At 46.9% G+C, this 21,911-nt stretch overlaps 1 protein-coding gene across 1 annotated transcript in view; it reads left to right on the forward strand.

Annotated features, from left to right (window-relative positions):
* Positions 1–1,867: 1,867 nt before the first annotated feature.
* Positions 1,868–21,911, forward strand: part of EFHD1 (EF-hand domain family member D1) — a 55,651-nt gene continuing 35,607 nt past the window's right edge. The window contains exon 1 of the mRNA XM_082251946.1: positions 1,868–2,181. Coding sequence (XP_082108072.1) covers positions 1,901–2,181 — 281 coding nt within the window. The 5' untranslated portion in view covers positions 1,868–1,900. The remainder of the gene's footprint in view (positions 2,182–21,911) is intronic.

A 21,911-nucleotide genomic window follows, 5' to 3' on the forward strand; every position in this document is an offset into this window, starting at 1 on the left:
TGTTGTCCATCACTAATCCCCCTCTCTGTGTGGGCCCCCCTGTGTGCTCGGGCCCCCTACAAGAGGGCTGGTGGTCCCCCCCCTATCAGCAGCCCTGAGTGCACTTGTTAACCACTTCCCGACCACCCGCCGCCTTTTTACTGCGGCAGGGTGGCTCTCCTGCGCAAACTGACGTAGACCTACGTCGGTCGCGCGCAGGAATCTAGGGGGCCACTGCCAGAGGCACGCTCCCGTCCCCACTCAGCAGCGGGGAAGCTGATGCAGCGGACAGGCGGCTCCGATTGCCGCCTGACACCCACAATCACTCCCCGCTGAGAGAGAAGGACGGTTGGCTGTTGTAAACACAGCCAACCGTTCTTCTCCCTGGAATGATCATACAGCCAATGTGATCCTTCTATATAGGATCACAGGTCTCTATGGCCATTTCAGAAGCCACGCCCCCCCACAGTTAGAATCACTCCCCTAGGCTCACATTTAACCCCTTCCCTGGCAGTGTCATTATTACAGTAACTGCATATTTTTAGCACTGATGACTGTAGTAATGTCACTGGTCCCCCCCAAAAGTGTCAAAAATGTCAGTTAGGGGTCCGATCTGTCCACCGCAATGTCGCAGTCCCGCAAAAAATCGCAGATCGCCGCCATTACTAGTAAAAAAAAAAAAAAACAATAAAAATGACATAAATCTTTCCCGTAGTTAGTAGACACAATAGCGCAAACCAATCAAAATACGCTTATTGCGATTTTGTTTACCAAAAATATGTAGCAGAAAACAAATTGGCCTAAAATGTTAGGCTCCTTTCACACGGCCGCTCCGTGTGTCCGCAAATCATCCCATCCGTTTGAGGATGATTTGCGGACATAATGTAAGTGAATGGCACTGCAGATGTCAGCGGAATACCATCCGCTGACACCTGATTTTCCTCCTGTCAGTTCTGTTCCGTTTTTACGAATGGAACAGAACCCCATTTTTCCTTCCGTGTAAAAAACGGAAAGGAAGGAAAATCGGATGTCAGCGGTGTCATCCGCTGACATCCGCAGTGCCATATACTTACATTATGTCCGCATATCATCCGCAAACGGATGGGATGATATGCGGGCACACGGAGCGGATGACACAAATGTCATCCGCTCCGTGAAAAAAAAAAAAAAAAAGTCCCGCGGCGGACCTTTCACACGGAGCGGCCATGTGAAAGGAGCCTTAAAAATTTGATTTTTAAATTTTGTTTTGAGAATGTTATATACAGAATGTGAAAAACATTGTTTTTTTTTTTTTCAAAATTGTCACTTTTTTTGTTTATAGCGCAAAAAATAAAAATCGCACAGGTGATCAAATACCACCAAAAGAAAGCTCTGTTTGTGGGAAAAAGGACATCCATTTTATTTGGGTACAGTGTCGCACGACCGCGCAATTGTCAGTTAAAGTAACGCAGTGCCAAATCGCAAAATAGGGCCTGGTCAAGAAGGGGGGCAAATCCTTCCGGTCTTAAAGTGGTTAATTTCATTGACACCAAAGCAGCTGAAATTGATTAACAACCCCCTCTGCTACTTAACTGACCAGCTCAACATCTGAGGAGTATAACTGACTCTGATTAAAGTGTTCCTTTCATTTTTTTGAGTAGTGTGTAAAGTTTGAAGGGCCTTTGTATAGAAAGTTTGGAAATCCTGCTGTATTACTAGAATTGTATTAGAATGTCCCTGCACAGTCCCGGGCAGGCAGTACACCTGTCCCGCAGGCGCTATACACAGAGGGCGGGCAGAGCCTGGCCCCACCCACCCCCTCCTCTCCGGGGCTCCTCCCCCTCCCTTATCCCGGGTCTGAGGGAAGTTTGTGAACACTCCGGAGCTCCTCTCTTCTCACGGGTCTCCTCTCCTCCCGGCTCCTCTCCTCTCTCCGGCTCTCATGGCAGAGAACGAGTTGGCCCAGAAGCTGCAGCGGCGCTTAGTGCTGGAAGATACGGATCCCCAGGAAGAGTCCGGAGGGGTTGAGGACAGCGGCGGGGAGGAGGATAAACCGGCTACAGCCAGCGCCGACTCCGAGCTCAGTGCCAAGCTCAACCGGAGGAATGACATCAATGCAGGCGCCGCCGTGCCAGCCAACCGGACCAGCATCTTCAACCCGTACACCGAGTTCAAGGAGTTCTCCCGAAAGCAGATCAAAGACATGGAGACCATGTTCAAACAGTGAGTGCCAGCCAGGGGCATGACAGGCTGCATGGGGCACCTGGGCTTCATATCATATACATGGGCTGCCGGGGAGGACAGGGCACATTGCTGAGCACTACACCCAACATTTAAAGGGGGCACTGGAATGGATGGGGTCCCTGGTACTGGGGCATGGCATCTCACTGGGGAGGCAGGGAACATGTGCCCTATATACACCCTGCCAGTCTGGGTGCCCCCTGTATGTGATAAGTCTAGTGACCTGGAATGTCCCCCCTGGGCAATCCAGGTGGTCTGATCATATACAGGGGGTACAGAGGACAGCTGGAAGGGTTGGGTTCCCTGGTACCTGGGCAGGGCACCTACCCTATATACACCCTGACCCCACCTATACACCCTGCCAGTCTGCGTGCCCCCTGTATGTGATAAGTATAGTGACCTGGAATGTCCCCTCTGGGCAGTCTAGGTGGTCTGATCATATACAGGGGGTACAGAGGACAGCTGGAATGGTTGGGTTCCCTGGCACTTGGGCAGGGCACCTACCCTATATACACCCTGACCACACCTATACACCCTGCCAGTCTGGGTGCCCCCTGTATGTGATAAGACTAGTGACCTGGAATGTCCCCCCTGGGCAGTCTAGGTGGTCTGATCATATACAGAGGGCAGCTTGAATGGTTGGGGTCCCTGGCACAGGGGCATGGCATGGGGCAACCAGGCTGAGGGGCAGGGCACATGTGTGATCACTGGTCTGATCATATACAGGGGGCAACTGAAATGCTTGGGGACCCTGGCATGCTCTTGAGTGACATACATTGGGCACAGGTGACAGCTGGCTCTGGAAATGATTGGGTATCCTGGCAGTAGGGGATGGCATACACGGGACACCTAGACTGCCCGGGGGGACATTCCAGGTCACTGGTCTTATCACATACAGGGGGCACCCACACTGGCAGGGTGTATAGGGCATAGGTGTGGTCTCTCGCCCCAGGATTTACATGGGGCACAGATGACAGCTGGCTCTGGAAAAGATTGGGGATCCTGGCAGTAGGGGATGGCATATATGGGCACCTAGACTGCCTGGGGGGACATTCCAAGGTCATTGGTCTTATCACATACAGGGGGCACCTACACTGGCATGGTGTATAGGGCATAGGTGTGGTCTCTGGCCCAGCCTTTTTTAACCGGGGTGCACAGAGGGCACATGAATTGATTTTGAACCCTGGCATACTCTTCTATGACATAGATGGGGCACAGATGACAGTTGAATCTACAAATGTTTGGGAATCCTGTCGGTAGAGTGTGGCACCGATAAACATAGGGCACCAAGACTAGTAGGGTGCACAGGGCATCTGTCTGGTCTCTGGCCCCAGGATTTACATGGGACACAGATTGCAGCTGTAATGATTGGGGTCCCTGACCAGAGCAAGGCATACTGCCTGGGGTGGGGGGACATTCCTGGTCACTGGTCTTATCATGTACATGGGTCGCTTTTACTAACTGGGATGACAGGACACCTTTCTGATCACTAGACCGGCATTTACATGGGGCACAGAGTGCAACTGCAATGATTGGGGGACCTGGCACAGGAGGTAGGGGACACCCAGGCTGTCTGGGGGGAGGCAGGGCAAATGTGTGATCAATGGCCTTCTATACAGGGGGCACAGAAAATGGGGTAACTGAAATGACATATTCTGTATGACATACAGTATATGGGGCACAGATGACCTATGGCTCTAGAAATGATTGGGGATCATGGCAGTAGGGCATGGCATATGTCAGACACCTACACTGCCTAGGGGGATAGGGCATATTTCTGGTCATCAATCGTGGCAGCTGAAATATTTGGTGTCCTTGAGTGCAGTATGGCATACTGCATGGGGGCACATTTCTGGTCAGTTGTCTTATATACATGGGGCTCACATGACAGCTGAAAATATGGGGGGCCCTGGCATAGTCTGTAAAAAGTACATGGGGCACAAATGATATGGCTCTAGAAATGATTGAGTATCCTGGCGACAGAGCATGGCCTACATGGGGCACCTGACTGCCAGACTTGGCATGTCTGATCATTGCCCCATGGCTAGGTTCACCCCTGTGTTCTCTGATAACATACATGCGTTGATGCCCACCTTTCAATGTGTTGCAATAGGGCATCCTATGCATTTACATAGGTTTTCTAATGCAGATGCAGTATATCACACCCAAGACGTACATATACCTGTTTTGTAAAAATGCAGCACACCAAAATGCATGCTAAAAGGTTATTAGGCGTTTTGGTGCACTGCAATGCACCCACGCTGTAGTGCCACTTAGAATAAATGGCACTGCAGGGACCTACAAGAATAAATGTACATTTTAATGCTCTGCGGGAACACAAATAATATTGCGTACATTCCCACAGCATACAAATGTGAACTTACACAGGGCACAGATGGCAGCTGACTTTAAAATTGAGTGGAACCCGAGAAGCAGGACATGGTATACATGGGCACCGAGACTGCCTGGGCATACAGGGCACATGTCTGGTCCCAGCAATTATGTTGCACAGAGATGCCAGCTGAAATGATTGGGTACCCTGGCAGAAGGACATGACATATATGGGGTATACTATCTAGGCTGTCTGTGGGGGCGCATTCCTAGTCACTGGTCTTATATAAATTGAGTACAAATGGCAGCTGAAACGATTGGGGAACCTCGCGGAGGGACATGACATAATACACGGGGCATCTAGGCTGGTAAGTTGTACAGGGCACATGTCTGATCACTGATGTTATCCTATACATGGGGTACCCAGATTTTCTTGGGGTAGAAGGCACATGTTTGGTGACTGGTATTGGCATACACATGTGGCACAGATGGCAGCTGAAATGACTGGAAACCCTAGCAGAGGGACATGGCTTACTGCTTGGTACACCTAGGCTGGTAGGGTGTACAGGCCACGTATCTGCTCACTGGCATTACCATATACATATGGGATACCTAGACTGTCTGGGGAAACGGGGCATTCCTGGTCACTGGTAAATACATGGGGCACAGATGGCAACTGGCTCTAATATATTGAGTGGGGCTTGATATGTAGGGCATTGCAAACATGGGGCACTTAGACTGCCTGGGTGTACAGGGCAGATTCCTGTTTAATGACACGGTGCACAGATGGCAGCGAAAATGATTGGGGATCCCAACAGAGAAGTATGACGTACAGGGCATCCATGCTGCTCATGGGGCTGCCATCAAAGTGAACCTGCTAATTTGGCCCACATGGTTAAAGCACTGGTTCTCTTTAGAGTATACCCTTACCCACACTCTTACGATTAATTCTGTTGTGTTGACATACAAACCTTGAAAGGCAAAAGTCACCTTGTGATCACGAGTATTTCTTACGTCTGCAATCTTACACAAACTCTGTAGATGTGTTAAGCTCGCAGGTCAGCACTTGTCTGCAAATCTCAGCCAGAAATGTGATGTATGTGGCCCATTACTGGGGGGGGGGGGGGTCTTCAGGATCCATTAGTACTAGACTAGCAGGAGGTCACTTGTGCTGCAAGATCTCCTAAATACTGCTTTAGTCCCATTTCCCCCTTCAGAATGTGTTATTCTCCCTTCAGAATGTGTTATTCTCTAACTCCTGCACTTAGATCTGTCAGGCTTGCACTTTCCTCCTTTATGTGGGGTGAGCATAGATTTCATCACCGTCCCCTCTGGCTGATTCATAGTTCCTCTTCCCACCCCCTCCTAACTTCTCCTTATGATTCACTCTGTGCTGTTTCCTGTAACTCACCTTCTGTACCACCATCCCCATTGCACTACTCACACACTGGACCCAGCTATCTCATTCCTCTACTACAAATGTTTATTATGGGCAATGGCAGACTTTATCTGTGAGATAAGTAGAAGAAATGTGCAGGGCTTTTTTTTTCTTCTTTTGTTTATGTTCTTTATAGAGAAATTGTCCTGTTTCAGCCTATTTAACCTTTAGAAAACATGTCCTCTACTTATTAACGTGGCGAAGGTGGCGTGGGTTTGGTTTTTCAGCAACTTGGCTGTTTACAATTCTGGGCAAAGAGTTAGTCAGAAGAGGCAGCTGCCTTGGGCAGGTGGGGGGGGGGGGGGTTGAAAAGGGCAGGACCTGCAACTCATGCTCTTAAAAGGGGGGGAGGCACATTTTGGCCTTCTAAAAGACCTTCCTCCCTGCACTGGGTGCATATGACATCTGGTAAACTTTTTATGTTGATATGACCTATTTTGTCCAACTCACCTGCTTGTTAGATTTGCTGCTTTACCGTTTCTCAACCAGGGTTTTCCCAGAGGTTGCTAGGGGTTACTTGAGATGCGAGCCATGACAGATTGATCTCCTGCCCCACTTACTACCAGTGTATGGTTCATCTCCTACCCACACTGACCACCAATGTAAGCTTGATCTCTTACCCGCACTGACCTCCAATGTACCGTTGATCTCCTATCCGCACTGACCACCAATATAAGGTTGATCTCCTACCCACACTGACCACCAATGTAAGGTTAACCCCCCCCCTGCCCGCACTGACCACCAATGTAAGGTTGATCCCCCCTGCCCGCACTGACCACCAATGTAAGGTTGATCCCCCCTGCCCGCACTGACCACCAATGTAAGGTTGATTTCCTGCCCGCACTGACCACCAATGTAAGGTTGATCCCCCCTGCCCGCACTGACCACCAATGTAAGGTTGATCCCCCCTGCCCGCACTGACCACCAATGTAAGGTTGATCCCCCCCCCCCTGCCCGCACTGACCACCAATGTAAGGTTGATCCCCCCCCCCTGCCCGCACTGACCACCAATGTAAGGTTGATCCCCCCCCCTGCCCGCACTGACCACCAATGTAAGGTTGATCCCCCCCCCCCCCTGCCCGCACTGACCACCAATGTAAGGTTGATCCCCCTTCCCGCACTGACCACCAATGTAAGGTTGATCCCCCTTCCCGCACTGACCACCAATGTAAGGTTGATCCCCCTTCCCGCACTGACCACCAATGTAAGGTTGATCCCCCCTGCCCGCACTGACCACCAATGTAAGGTTGATCCCCCCCCCCCCCTGCCCGCACTGACCACCAATATAAGGTTGATCTCCTACCCACACTGACCACCAATGTAAGGTTAACCCCCCCCCTGCCTGCACTGACCACCAATGTAAGGTTGATCCCCCCTGCCCGCACTGACCACCAATGTAAGGTTGATCCCCCCTGCCCGCACTGACCACCAATGTAAGGTTGATTTCCTGCCCGCACTGACCACCAATGTAAGGTTGATCCCCCCTGCCCGCACTGACCACCAATGTAAGGTTGATCCCCCCTGCCCGCACTGACCACCAATGTAAGGTTGATCCCCCCCCCCTGCCCGCACTGACCACCAATGTAAGGTTGACCCCCCCCCCTGCCCGCACTGACCACCAATGTAAGGTTGATCCCCCCCCCTGCCCGCACTGACCACCAATGTAAGGTTGATCCCCCCCCCCCCTGCCCGCACTGACCACCAATGTAAGGTTGATCCCCCTTCCCGCACTGACCACCAATGTAAGGTTGATCCCCCTTCCCGCACTGACCACCAATGTAAGGTTGATCCCCCCTGCCCGCACTGACCACCAATGTACGGTTGATCCCCCCTGCCCGCACTGACCACCAATGTAAGGTTGATTCCCCCCCCCCTGCCCGCACTGACCACCAATGTAAGGTTGATTCCCCCCCCCCTGCCTGCACTGACCACCAATGTAAGGTTGATCCCCCCCCCCCCCCCTGCCCGCACTGACCACCAATGTAAGGTTGATTTCCTGCCCGCACTGACCACTAATGTAAGGTTGATTTCCTGCCCGCACTGACCACTAATGTAAGGTTGATCCCCCTGCCCGCACTGACCAATGTAAGGTTGATCCCCCTGCCCGCACTGACCACCAATGTAAGGTTGATCCCCCCCCCCCCCTGCCCGCACTGACCACCAATGTAAGGTTGATCCCCCTTCCCGCACTGACCACCAATGTAAGGTTGATCCCCCTTCCCGCACTGACCACCAATGTACGGTTGATCCCCCCTGCCCGCACTGACCACCAATGTAAGGTTGATTCCCCCCCCCCTGCCTGCACTGACCACCAATGTAAGGTTGATCCCCCCCCCCCCCCCCTGCCCGCACTGACCACCAATGTAAGGTTGATTTCCTGCCCGCACTGACCACTAATGTAAGGTTGATTTCCTGCCCGCACTGACCACTAATGTAAGGTTGATCCCCCTGCCCGCACTGACCACCAATGTACGGTTGATCCCCCCTGCCCGCACTGACCACTAATGTAAGGTTGATCCCCCTGCCCGCACTGACCAATGTAAGGTTGATCCCCCTGCCCGCACTGACCACCAATGTAAGGTTGATCCCCCCCTGCCCGCACTGACCACCAATTCAAGGGGTCACTACAACTTTCACTGTCTGTTTCTTTTCTAGCCATTGTTATTTCTTTTCTAGCCATTGTTATTTTTAATTTCAGGATTAAACCATGAACTGTAGATCTAATAGTTTTAAAGAAGTTACCCGAGACCTAAAAGCTATTTGAAGGGTTCCTCCTTAGTAGGTGGGCTGATGTAGTCTATGTGCAGTGTACTCTGTGTGCTGAGACATTTGGTGAACGTGTGGTGTGCGTATTATGAATATGTGTGTGTATAGGAGCTGGGTGTGTGTGCTTAAAGCTGCCAAGGCTGGTCTCCAGAGTAGTTTTGTAATGACCATTCGTCAGCATGCCTGGCACTGCTGTAGCTGTATTTTTCTGCATGTGACCTCCGCCCTGAAATGCTGGCGAGCTTAGTTTGGGGACTCCTTGCCATACTTCTGAGGCTTGATGTGCAGCTGTGCAAGTGTCACTGACAATCGTAGTTCTGTGCAGCTGAAGTGCTGCCGCCGGGGTCCTGAACAGCTGCTTTCACTGTCTGCTTCCTCAAATTCCCTCCCTGATCTGTAGTCGCTTACCAGTGAACTTCTCAATCCTGCCTCCAATTTTCTGTTTTCCTTAGAAATTTAACTGAGATGGTTTTTATTTATTTATTTCTTTTAAGCCCATTTACTCTGTTTGTAGGAAGTCCAAAAACTATGGTATATATCTGAAAATCAACCATTCCTGATGTACTGTCGGTCTGACGGTAATGAGGCCTGAAAATATCAGGACAGTACAAATATCCCCTAAATTACACCTTTTTAGAAAGTAGACAGTAAAAGGTATTTAGTAAGGGTCCTTTTCACACGGCCGCTCCGTGTGTCCGCAAATCATCCCATCCGTTTGCGGATGATTTGCGGACATAATGTAAGTCAATGGCATTGCGGATGTCAGCGGAATACCATCCGCTGACATCCGATTTTCTTCCTTTCAGTTCTGTTCCGTTTTTACGAATGGAACAGAACCCCATTTTTTCCTCCGTGTAAAAAACGGAAAGGAAGGAAAATCGGATGTCAGCGGTGTCACCCGCTGACATCCGCAATGCCCATTGACTTACATTATGTCCGCATATCATCCGCAAACGGATGGGATGATATGCGGGCACACGGAGCGGATGACACAAATGTCATCCGCTCCGTGGAAAAAAAAAAAAAAAAAGTCCCGCAGCGGACCTTTCACACGGAGCGGCCGTGTGAAAGGACCCTAAGAGGCATGGTGAGTTTCTTGAAGTTGTAATATTTTGGGAAATGAAAAAATTTGCTTTTTTTTTTTCATACTTTTTTTTTTTTTTTTTTTTACATACCTTTTTTTTTTTTTTTTTTTTTTACATACTTTTTTTTTTTTTTTTTTTTACATACTTTCACCAGTGCAGTACAGCATTACCATATAACTGGTGTGGCAGTGATAAGGAACACTGACTCATGACAGTATGTAAAAAAATAAATAAATAAAAAACCTGATCACCTCCCCAGATCAATACAGTGTTACTGTATTGATCTGGTCACAGTGATATATAAAACACTGTGACCAGAGCAATACAGTAATGCTGTATTGCTCTGGGGAGGTGATCAGTTTTTTATTTTTATTTTTTTACACATTATGATTGCTTATATTAACCACTTTAAGACCGGGCCTATTTTTGACACTTGGTGTTTTCTAGCAAAAAAAATGATTTTATCTTGTAAACTACTTAGAACCCCCAAACATTATATATTTTCTTTTTAGCAGAGACCCTAGAGAATAAAATGGAGATCGTTGCCAATATTTTTTATCACACCATATTTGTGCAGCGGCCTTCCAAACGCATTTTTTTTTTTGAAAAAAATCACTTTTTTTAATTAAAAAGTAAGAAATCAGAAAAGTTAGCCCATTTTTTGTCTATAATGTGAAAGATAATGTTACGCCGAGTAAATAGATACCCAACATGTCATGCTTCAAATTTGTGCATGCTTGCAGAATGGCGACAAACTTTTTGGTACTTAATAATCCCCATAGGCGACACCTGAAAAATTTCTGCAGGTTACCAGCTTAGAGTTACAGAGGAGGTCTAGGGCTCAAATTATTGCTCTCACTCTAAATATTGCGGCGATAGCTCACATGTGTAGTTTGAACACCGTTTACATATGTGGGTGGGACTTCCATATGCGTTTGCGTCTACGCGCGAGCTAACGGGGACAGGGCACTTAAATGTACTGTATTTATTTTTTTTTCTATTTTAATTATTTTTTATTTTTACACCGTTTAAAAAAAAAAAAAAATTGATCATTTTTATTCTTATTACAAGGAATGTAAACATCCCTTGTAATAGAAATAGGCATGACAGGACCTCTTTATTGTGAGATCTGGGGTCAAAAAGACCTCAGACCTCACAACCACACTAAAAAGGAGGGAAAAAAAAAAACATTGAAAAAAAAATCTTTAAACCATTTGCTAGGCAATGACGTTTGACGTCGCTCCGGTCCTCCAAGACCATAGAGTCGAATGAGGGCCATCTTGCCCTCACTCGAGCACCTGTCTCAGAGGATCCGGGACCGGATCGCTTTCCCCGCTGCCAGCGTGTCCGGTAAGCTGGGAAAACGGACGGGACGCGGTGGGAGGGGGGGCACCTCTTCCGCCGCAACGTAAGGGTGATCCCATGGCGAATCCGCTGCTGGGACCACCCTTATCCGAAAGCCGACTGCCCGCTGTTTAAAAGAATACCGCTGTTATGGATGCGGGCGGTAATTGGTTAATGAATTTCACTGGTATTAACCATTTTTACTGAATTAAACTGATTTCAGTGTCTTTTGTTGTGATTGGTCAAAGCTAATCACATGGTACAGATGGGCTGTGATTGGCCTTGTGTGTACCATTCACATGAAAGTGTACCATTCAATTGTCATGTGATCTGCTGTGATTTTTTTTTTTTTTTTTTTTAAGACCCCATTCACACTAGCGCGACTTGTCAGGAGACTTGGTCGCCAGACAAGTCGCGGTGGGTCGCTCGCCATTGAATAGTACAGGACCCGTTCTAATAGGAGCGACACAAGTCGCTCAGACTTAGGAAAAGGGTCCTGTACTACTTTGGGGCGACCTGGAGGCGACTTGCATTGACTTCAATGATATGAAGTCTGTGCAAGTCGCGCCGAGGTCGCTGTGCACCGCGACTTCACAGGTCGCCCCAGCAAGTCGTGTCGCGCCAGTGTGAATGGGCGCTTAGTCCCATGGTGTAGTGAAATACACTCAAAAACTTAACACAAAAAAAAAAGTGTACACACAAAAGTGCACAGGATGTACACATGGTCCTCTTTGGAAGAGAAAGGACCCTTTCCCTGCTCCCCCGGGGCACAAGGCTCCTGACAGGGACTGGGGAACTCACTGGCCCACCTGGCTGAAACCCAGATGGACTATGTACCTTGGGAGGCCTGCCGAAACAGACCAACCAAGTACTAGGTTGGGCTCCCCTGAAGGGAGACCCCATGAGTGGAGGACTAGAAGGCCATGTACCCCTCAAAAAAAAAACTTTCAGCAACCTACACCCTACTAATCAGGATGTGAGTGCAAAGTGACAAAACACACATTTAAAAAAAAAAAAAAAAAAGGGAAGGGGAAGCTGATAGGTGCCATTGTGCAATACCATGGCAGACCCTTCGGCCAGGAATAAAGAAAATCCTCTAGTCCTAGCCATTGAACAATGATTAAAGGCATTTACATTTGTTGAGAAATGTCCTGTAAATGCATAAAAACAAAGGTTTGATGAAAGTGTGAATGAGGCCTAAGACTTCTATGTGGAATGTATTTTATTTTCTGCTCTTTGTGCTATTACTTCTCTTTTCTTTGCTTGTCTAGCTTTTGCCCTTCCCCTGCAATTTCCTTATCTTGATAGAAATTTCTTGACAAGTTCCAACAGTCGCTCATACCAGGGGGAGGGTCTGGTTAGTCATTGTCGGTGACATTCCTCTGTAGCTGTCAGACTCTGCACTACTGGTTTTCTATATATAAAGACATCCATATTGTACTATCAGATTCAGCAATTATTATATAAAGACCCCATGTAACCCTTTTTCTTTTCATAGCATAGACTGGACATTTCTACAGAATTTCACATTTGGACCTGTAGGCCAGATACTTGGCTTGTGTGATTTTCATTTATAGTTTTCTGTGTCTTGATGAGTTATGTGATATGTTTCTGAAATGCTTTCACATACCATGACAGCAACATTCTCAGACAATAGGCATAGTGGGGTGGGTGTAACAAGTTTAAAACTATTTCAAGAAAGCTAAACCTTAAGGGCTCGTTCATACGTGCGGTAGCCCTTTCAAAAGCATTCTGTGGTGGATCACTTTTCAAAGGGCAGTCGATGGGCACGGTTTTACCCTGAAAAGGCCAAACCACAGTTGCATTGGGGCCCGTTCACTTTAATGGGTTGTGTTCGGTAACAGTACTGTCCACTGGACTTCACAGGTTTGATTTTGGCTGAGAAGCAAAGCATTGAGGCTACAACCCTGAGCGGCTGCATATCCCTGATTAGGTGGGTGGTAAAACTGCAGCTCATCTGTCTGCTTTTACTGCCTCCACCTGTCACAGTGGTCAAATGATTGGGAGCCAGTCCAACAAGCTTCCATTCATTAGCCAGGACCGCAGCTGTCTTTCATAGTGCTGGGAGCACAGAGTGAGCGCAATCTCAGCACTGAAACATCAACTGCCTAGCATTGCGTATGTATAACAGCCATAACTCTTCTGATAAGGCTGTCCACAAGGTTTAGGAGTGTCTATGGGAATATTTGACCACTCTTCCAGAAGCACTTGTGAGGTCAGGTACTGATGTTGGAGAGAAGGCCTGGCTCCCAGTCTCCGCTCTAATTCATCCCAAAGGTGTTCTATCGGGTTGAGGTCAGGACTCTGTGCAGGCCAGTCAAGTTCCTCCACCCCAAACTCGCTCATCCATGTCTATATCATGTTGTAACAGGAAGGGGCCATCCCCAAACTGTATGCTGATGCCTGAAGACTTCCCTTCCCTTCACTGGAGCTAAGGGTCCAAGCCCAACCTCTAAAAAGGCAACCCCACACCATAATCCCCCCGCCACCAAATGATTTGGACCAGTGCACAAAGCAAGTTCCATAAGGACATGGATGAGCGAGTTTGGGGTGGAGGAAGTTGACTGGCCTGCAAAGAGTCCTGACCTCAACCTGATAGAACACCTTTGGGATAATTTTATAGTGGAGACTGTGAGCCAGGCCTTCTCATCCAACATCAGTGCCTGACCTCACAAGTACTCTTCTGGAAGAATGGTCAAACATTGCCATAGACACACTCCTAAACCTTGTGGACAGCCTTCCCAGAAGGGTCGAAGATGTTAGATCTGCAAAGGGTGGGCCAACTCAATATTGAACCCTACGGACTAAGACTGGGATGCTATTAAAGTTTGTGTGCGTGTAAAGGCAGGTGTCCCAATACTTTTGGTAATATAATGTAACATGGATCCTAGGGAGCTCTTGGTTAGTTGTGTATTTTTTCCAATGTGTTTGGAAATGTCATGCAGCCTCAGCAGAATATTTGGCACACTCTGCAAAACATTGACCACAAAAACTGTCACCCTGGAGGGGGGGTCATAAGAACTGCAGATGTAGGCATTACTAACATTATCTGTTGCAGTGCAAGGCTCGATGTATTGTGTCACCTAGGTTGTAAAATTTGTGTTTTTTTAAATACTTTTTTTATTTTTTTATTTTTTTTTTAATAATTGGAACTTTTGCCTTAAAATATTTCATATTTACTGTTGGTAGCCAGCAGGAGGCACTCTTAGAAAATCTTTCCAGAGGGCTTTTTCTTGCAGCTGTATTGCTAAAAATAGACCTGGATAACAGACAACCCACCTCCCCCCATTCTAGCAGAGATATGAGCCCCCAGATATTGATTTTGCCGTCTGTGGTCTGTTCCCATTTCTGTCGTGTGTTCACCAGTTAGTGGAGTGGGGACTCGGACAGCAATAAAAACCTTAGAGAGGTGCTAACCCTCACACACCCTTCTATGAATGTGTTCTTATTGCTGTTTGTGTCCCCTTTGGAGACTTCTCCCTCCCTTCCTGTTCTGGTGGCACCTGTTACTTCATCAGGTAAGTAAGGAGGCACAGATGACAGCACAATCCTGACAGTTCTGACCCTTGGCACACTATCCAGGTTATAACTAGTCAGTCTGCAAAGGCAGGCAGCATGGGATATCTTCATAGAAATCAAGCAAACTAGGTGGTGAATACAAGCTGTAATACGTTTTTAAAAGTAAAGTTTGGGTTTACATTTTTTTTGGGTTTACATTTTTTTTCCCCCTATTAGGCCCCTTTCATACTGTGCGCTCCGTCAGGCAGACTCAGTTTTTCTCAGTGGGGGATTGATCCGCCAATCCCCCGCTGAGCAGGCGGATGGCAACTCTGTCTCCGCTCTGTGTGTGGAGACAGAGCCGTCAGGTCCCCGCTGTCCTCTGTGGAGGAATAGGATGAGAATGGACCGCCTGTCCGTTGACGGACAGGATCAGATCGGATGTCAGCAGACATGTCTCCGCTGACATAGAGATGCATGGGGCATCTGATCAAGTCCGCCTGAAAAACTGACAGGTGGATCTGAACGGTCCCCAAGTATGTAAGGGGCCTTATATTTACCTAGGTGGATGCAGCAATCGGTCCTCCAGCGCCTCTGCACTGAGAACTGAGTGATTGAACACCGCCGATCGCTTGATTATGACAGTCAGCAGCTCTCAGCTCTGCCCCCTCTTCGCTCTTTGGAGCGCTGGGCTGTGGAGGGGTGGGGAGCGGCCGGCTCAGTCCAGGCTCCTAGCGGATCCCGACTTCCATTGTCGTGATGACATGGTGCCTGGACTGTCATCCATAATGTCAGCAGAGAGCAGATTTAAGCACGCTCTTTAAAAGGAGTCCCAGGAGTGCAGAACAAACTGTACTCCTGTCATCCATAGGAGATGTACAGACAAATGTACTTTGGCTGTACATCTCCTTTATTCAAATTTTTCTTTTATTTTTTATTTTTACCAAGTGTCATGAAATCTTTAAAAAATGTTGAGATTTGAAAAAAAATGCTGAAATGAAATAGATCAAAAATCATGATAGTTTCCTTTTTAAAATACACCTTTCATATTAGAATGAGCATTTTGAAAATGCTAGTTCCCTGGCATAAGCTACTTCAAGTGAATCTGTGCTTTTAACCTTGCAAGGCAAAGTAACAGGTACACTTTATAGCAGACCTCCACAGGCCCATGCTACCCGCTCGGTCTCTAGGAGTGAATTGAAGCAGAGTCATGGCTTGCACAGGACTATGGACCCCCTTTGCAATATTGCTGATCAGAAATATGGCCGCTGATAGATAAAGCACAGGTTTGCGATTCAGTGGTATGTAAACACTACCAATTTATTTTTCAAACTGGGTTATTTTTCAATATTCTTTTGTAAGCATTTTGTTATATCTGTTTAATAAGCGCCAAAAAATCCTTCCTCTGTACCTGTCCTCACACCCAGCCACCCCTTATTATAGAGAAAATAGGCTGTTCCACACTCCTGTTCTAGGGTGACAACACTGCCTTGCCATAGATGCAGTACGGTGAGAAAGTGTTGTCACCCTAGAACAAGGGTGTGTTTCTGGCAGGATCACCAAGTGAAAATAAAAGAAAGAGAGCCACTTCCAAGGACTGGTAAGCTGCAATAGATTATATTTTTATTTTTGGGTTTAAACATGCTTTAGTGTGATCACAGAGATGGCATGTAATTCAGAGCGCACTGCTCCTAAAATTGCATGCAATCTCTGTGCGGTGTAAATTCAGCCATACATTTTGTATGGCTGAATTTGCACCGCAATCGCACTAAAAGACGCACAGGACCCTTTTTTTGGTCCGCAGCAGAATTGGATCGCATGGTGGTTCACACTAGTGCAATCTGATTCTGTGCGAACTTGCAGATGGCACTGCGATATGCGATCTTATCTGGGGGTGTCGTTAACCTTTAATTGACACCCCCAGTGTATCGCATGTGGCAGTGTGAACTGCCAGGGGTGCGGATGCGGGAACAGGCTGTATATTCGCAGCGTTCCCACATCGCACAAATGTGAACTGCCACTTCAGGCTCGGGTCACACTATTGCGATGCGGGAAGGCTGCGAATTCGCAGCCTGTTCCCGCATCGCACACGCACCCCCGGCAGTTCACACTGCCATATGCGATCCGCTGGGGGTGTCAATGTAATCTTAACGACACCCCCAGTTTGATCGCATATCGCAGTGTGATCGTGCAGTTCGCACAGGATGGGATCGCACAAGTGTGAACCGCTGTGCGATCCGATCCTGATGCGGCTGCAAAAATGCCTCCTGTGCGTGTTTGCACCGGGTGCGATGCGAATTTAGCCATACAAACTGTATGGCTAAACTCGCACCGCACAGCTGATCGCATGTAATGTCGGAGCAGTGCGCTCCGACATTACATGCGAACCCGGCACTCGCATCAGTGTGAACCGGGTCTAAACCCTACATTTGCATATTTATTTATTTTTTATCAGCAGAAAGGATGGTACTTACTTTGAATAATATTTGTCTCTTGTGCTGGTGGCGGCACTCTTTATGCCGGTGTGTGTGTGTGTATATATATATATATATATATATATATATATATATATATATATATATATATATATATATATATATATTATATACACTATGCAGGAACCTTGTGAATCCACTGTGGGTTCCAGCATTGCATTCAAATTGCAGGCAGTTCACACTACCATATGCGAATTGCTGGGGGTGTCAATACAAAGTTAATAACACCCCCAGATCAGTTCGCATATCGCAGTGTGAACTGTCAGTTCAGACATGAATCGGATCGCATAGGTATAAACCACCATGCTATCCGATTCTGCTGTGGACCCAAAAAAGGGTCCTGTGCGTGTTCTGTCCGAATTCGATGCAAATTCAGCCATACAATCTGTATGGCTGAATTTGCATTGCACAGATATCGCATGTGATTTGAAGAGCAGTGTGCTCTGAATCACATGCGATTCTTAGACCTAGGCCCTTTTCACACGAATGTTCTGATCAGGCCCGCCTGTCAATTTTTCAGGCTGACCTGATTGGAGGGTCTATTCACCCCTTTTGGACAGGCAGGTGTAAACAGACTTGTGTCCGTTAACATCCGTCTACCTCTGATCCGATCCGCTAAAAACAAACTGAAGGAAATCTCCTATCCTCTGGGTAGTCAGATCGGATTGGAGGGTAGTCGGGTGTAAACACAGTGGGGTTAGTTTACACTTGGACTATAGAGCAGAGCAGATTCTGTCCATGTCCACTCTGTATAAACTGATCGGACCCGACCTGTCATTCACCTGCTCTGCTTAGTTCAGCAGGGGATCTGTGAGTGGATCCTCTGCTCACCGGAACGCAGTCCGCCCCGCGTGAATAGGGCCTTCCTTTTTTAACCACTTAAGGACCACCCCATGTGCATTTACTGCGGCAGGGCGGCCCTTAAGAGCCAAGTTACATACCTGTAGGTGATTGTTTCCATCGACTCTAGGGCGTGCACCACCGCCAAAGCCACGCTCCCACTGTGGACACAGTGGGAGCGAATCAGCACCTGCGATTGTTCAGAGGATTTTCTTTTTTTTTTTTTTTTTTTTTTTTTTTTTTTTTTTTTACTTTGCTTTTTGTTTTTTTTCAGCTTGCTGGGTGAATGAAAAAGAAAATCGAACCAGCTATGCCCAGTTTTAGTACCATCCCTTGTGCTGATTTATAAACAAAAATTAACTAAACTCAGACTAAAGCCCCGTACACACGCACAGATTGTTGGCCGTAAATTGTCGGCCTACGTCCGATCTGCCGATTGTAGGCTTGTTAGTATGATGCTTCCGACAACCAACTGTGAATTTTCGGCCGAAAAAAATCTGGTGTGCAGGCTATAAAATTTTTGTTGGCCAACAAAGAACGGCCGATTGTTCGTCAGTCAGTACAGATTTCGGCAGACAAAAATCAGATGAGCAAGACTGGGCATGCTCAGAGAAGAAAAAACACAGGGGAAGTCAACCATTACATGACATCACTTCTGAAGTTGGTTTTTGTTGGCCAACAAAAGTCCAGTGCAAGTCTAGAGCACATTTCAACCAACACTGGACAAAAGACGGCCGATCGGTTGGCCAACAATCTGTGCGTGTGTACGGGGCTTAAGGCTCAGTTTCCACTATTGCGACTTGTAGTGCGACTTGACACATGTCAAGTCACGCAACAAGTCAAAACCCATTATTTTCAATTAGGCCCGTTCAAACTGCTGCGACTTGAGTCGCAGCGACTTGTAAAAAGGTTTTTGCACTACTTTTGGGTCGACTTCAGTGCGACTTGTCCCTCAGGTAGAAGGAAGTCGCACTGAAGTCCCCAGAAGTAGCCGCAAACAAGTTACACTACAAAGTCGCGCTAGAAGTAGCGCAACTTTGTAGCCGCTATAGTGGAAACGTAGCCTAAGGGCTCTTTCAGACGGCCGCTCCGTTTGTTTTTGTCCGCTGCGGGACTTTTTTTTTTTTTCACGGAGCGGATGACATTTGTGTCATCCGCTCCGTATGTCCGCATATCATTCCATCCGTTTGCGGATGATATATGGACATAATGTAAGTCTATGGGCATTGCGGATGTCAGTGGATGACACCGCTGACATCCGATTTTCCTTCCTTTCCGTTTTTTACACGGAGGAAAAATAGGGTTCTGTTCCGTTCCAAAAAACGGAACAGAACTGAAAGGAAGAAAATCGGATGTCAGCGGATGGTATTCCGCTGACATCCGCAATGCCATTGACTTGCATTATGTCCGCAAATCATCCGCAAAAAAATAGGATGATTTGCGGACACACGGAGCGGCCGTGTGAAAGAGCCCTAAGCCTGCTTGAGGCACCATTCTGCTACAGTGCTAAATAAATGTGTGCAAATAGGAGATAAACAATATGGTAGAGTTGGTTGCTTTTTAACTGGTGCTCTTTATTGCGATAGTCGCTAAGCAGACGTGTTGTTATGATATAATTAGGTTTCCAGACCTTTGTCACTGAAACTTAATAATTAACCCTAGTAATTATATCCTTGTTGCAGCTCTCTGATACCTAACCAGGCATGGTTTTTATACACATACTGTGTTTATCCCTCCTTCCTTCTTCTGTTAGTGTTAGTAGGAGTTCTCTTCCTCAATGTACACTTTGATTTGACTGATTAAACAGCCTGTAAGTAGAACATAAGTATGTGTGCTGCTGGATGACGCATACACAGAGCGCTCTATACGTTTCAGCATGCTAGGACTCTTGTCTATAAATGGGCTGTGTGTGTTCCTCTGATATAAAGCCCTCCTCCTATCACACTGCTGAATCTTCCCCTTTCTACTTCCACCCCAACACACAACCATTTTTTTTTTTTTTGAAGCATCAGCCCATCCAGAATCCATGTGAACCAAAACTGTTTCCCTTTCTGCACATTGCTATTTTTAGCTCTCTTCCCAGAGTACTTTGTTTCGGATAGTTTTAACTCTGGAAGTTTAGCAACCAGGGGATTCAAATAATTTAAATAATATATTTGAAAATAAATGTAAATAATGTATTTGAAAATAAATTCAAAAATTCAAACTTTGTCAAAAGTATTGGGATTCCTGCCTTTACACTCACACATGAACTTAGTCATATTCCGTAGGGTTCAATAGTACACCGATAATGGCAATAACACCATTATTATATTAATATACACACTATATTACCAAAAGTATTGGTAAACCTGCCTTTACACACAAACTTTATTGGCATCCCAGTCTAATGCCCTGTACACACTATCAGATTATCTGATGACTTTTGTCTGCAGACTTACCAAAACCATATAATATGAGGTCAAACCTAAACACTTTCAATTTGTATGCAATCCGGCAGGCCCTTGCACTACATAGAAAAGGTAAATCTGAAGACAAAAGTCTTCAGATAATCTGATAGTGTGTACAGGGCATTAGTCCGTAGGGTTCAATATTGAGTTGGCCCACCCTTTGCAGCTATAACAGCTTCAACTCTTCTGGGAAGGCTGTCCACAAGGTTTAGGAGTGTGTCTATTGGAAAGTTTGACCATTCTTCCAGAAGAGTATTTGTGAGGTCAGGCACTGATGTTGGACAAGAAGGCCTGGCTTGCAGTCTCCACTCTAATTCATCCCAAAGGTGTTCTGTCGGGTTGAGGCCTGTGCAGGCCAGTCAAGTTGCTCCACTCCAAACTCTCTCATCCATGTCCTCTCAGGCTGTGTGTATGTCAGTGTCAGGCGGCTCCTCCTCTTCCTCCTCTCAGGTTAGGCTGCCTCCCTCTTTTGTGAGTTATAGCAACTGTTGCCTTGTGAATCCAGCGCCATAGCCACCGTAGTCCTGGCGACTGTTACCCATCAACAACTACTCCTCTCCTCCTCATCCTCCTCCACCTCTCCAACCTCCTCCTCATCATCCTCCCCATCACCCACAACAACAAGCACCACCACCAACAACACAATCCTCCACAGCCAAGGCTAAAAATGTTGCTTTTCCAGAGTGGCTAGTTGCGCCTTCAAAGATAAGGAAGGATACTGAGCGTAGCAACCCTAAGACAAGAACCATGTTACTGGCCAGACCATTAGGAGACAATAACTAGAAAAAATACATTAAAAAAACCAAAACAAATGCAGACACCACATCTAAGGACTGGAGCGAAATGATCCTCTTAATCACCTATAACAAGTGGCCATGAGCACTGTCTGGACATAGAAATCTACCCGACTGTGAACAGTGGAGTGGTATATGACTTCTATATCCATTGTGGCTACCAACATCGGTTGGATCTGAGAGCAGTGAGCAGTGCATGATAACCCTATTTATCTGGTAAGAGGCCTGACGGGCTCTAGTGAATGCACGGTGGGGAGCACTTCGTTTGGTTTGAGCACCAGGATCGTTTATTTTCACCATAGAAAAGCACTTATTCTATTCCGTCCGGTAAGGAGGAACTCCAGCAGGTGGAGGGAATTTCAACTCACCAATTGAATTAACTATCACCTGTCACCAATACACCACTGTCGGTGGTCCTACTATTGACACAGTTGTGTCTTGGGACTTCTCACACCATATACATTTCTGCACTGATATATATTTTGTTTATATTTGAGGTTGTATTTATGTATTAATTGTTATTGTTTGGAATATACACCCAATATATTGATATAGCGCACCACTCATTATTTTATCACGTATCATTTTTCATCTGGTAGCAGCATATCACAGACCAGCGCACCTTTTTCTTTATATCATATATATATATA

Source organism: Pelophylax lessonae (assembly GCF_965119305.1).
Source record: "Pelophylax lessonae genome assembly, chromosome: 3".
Taxonomy (NCBI): Eukaryota; Metazoa; Chordata; class Amphibia; order Anura; family Ranidae; genus Pelophylax; species Pelophylax lessonae.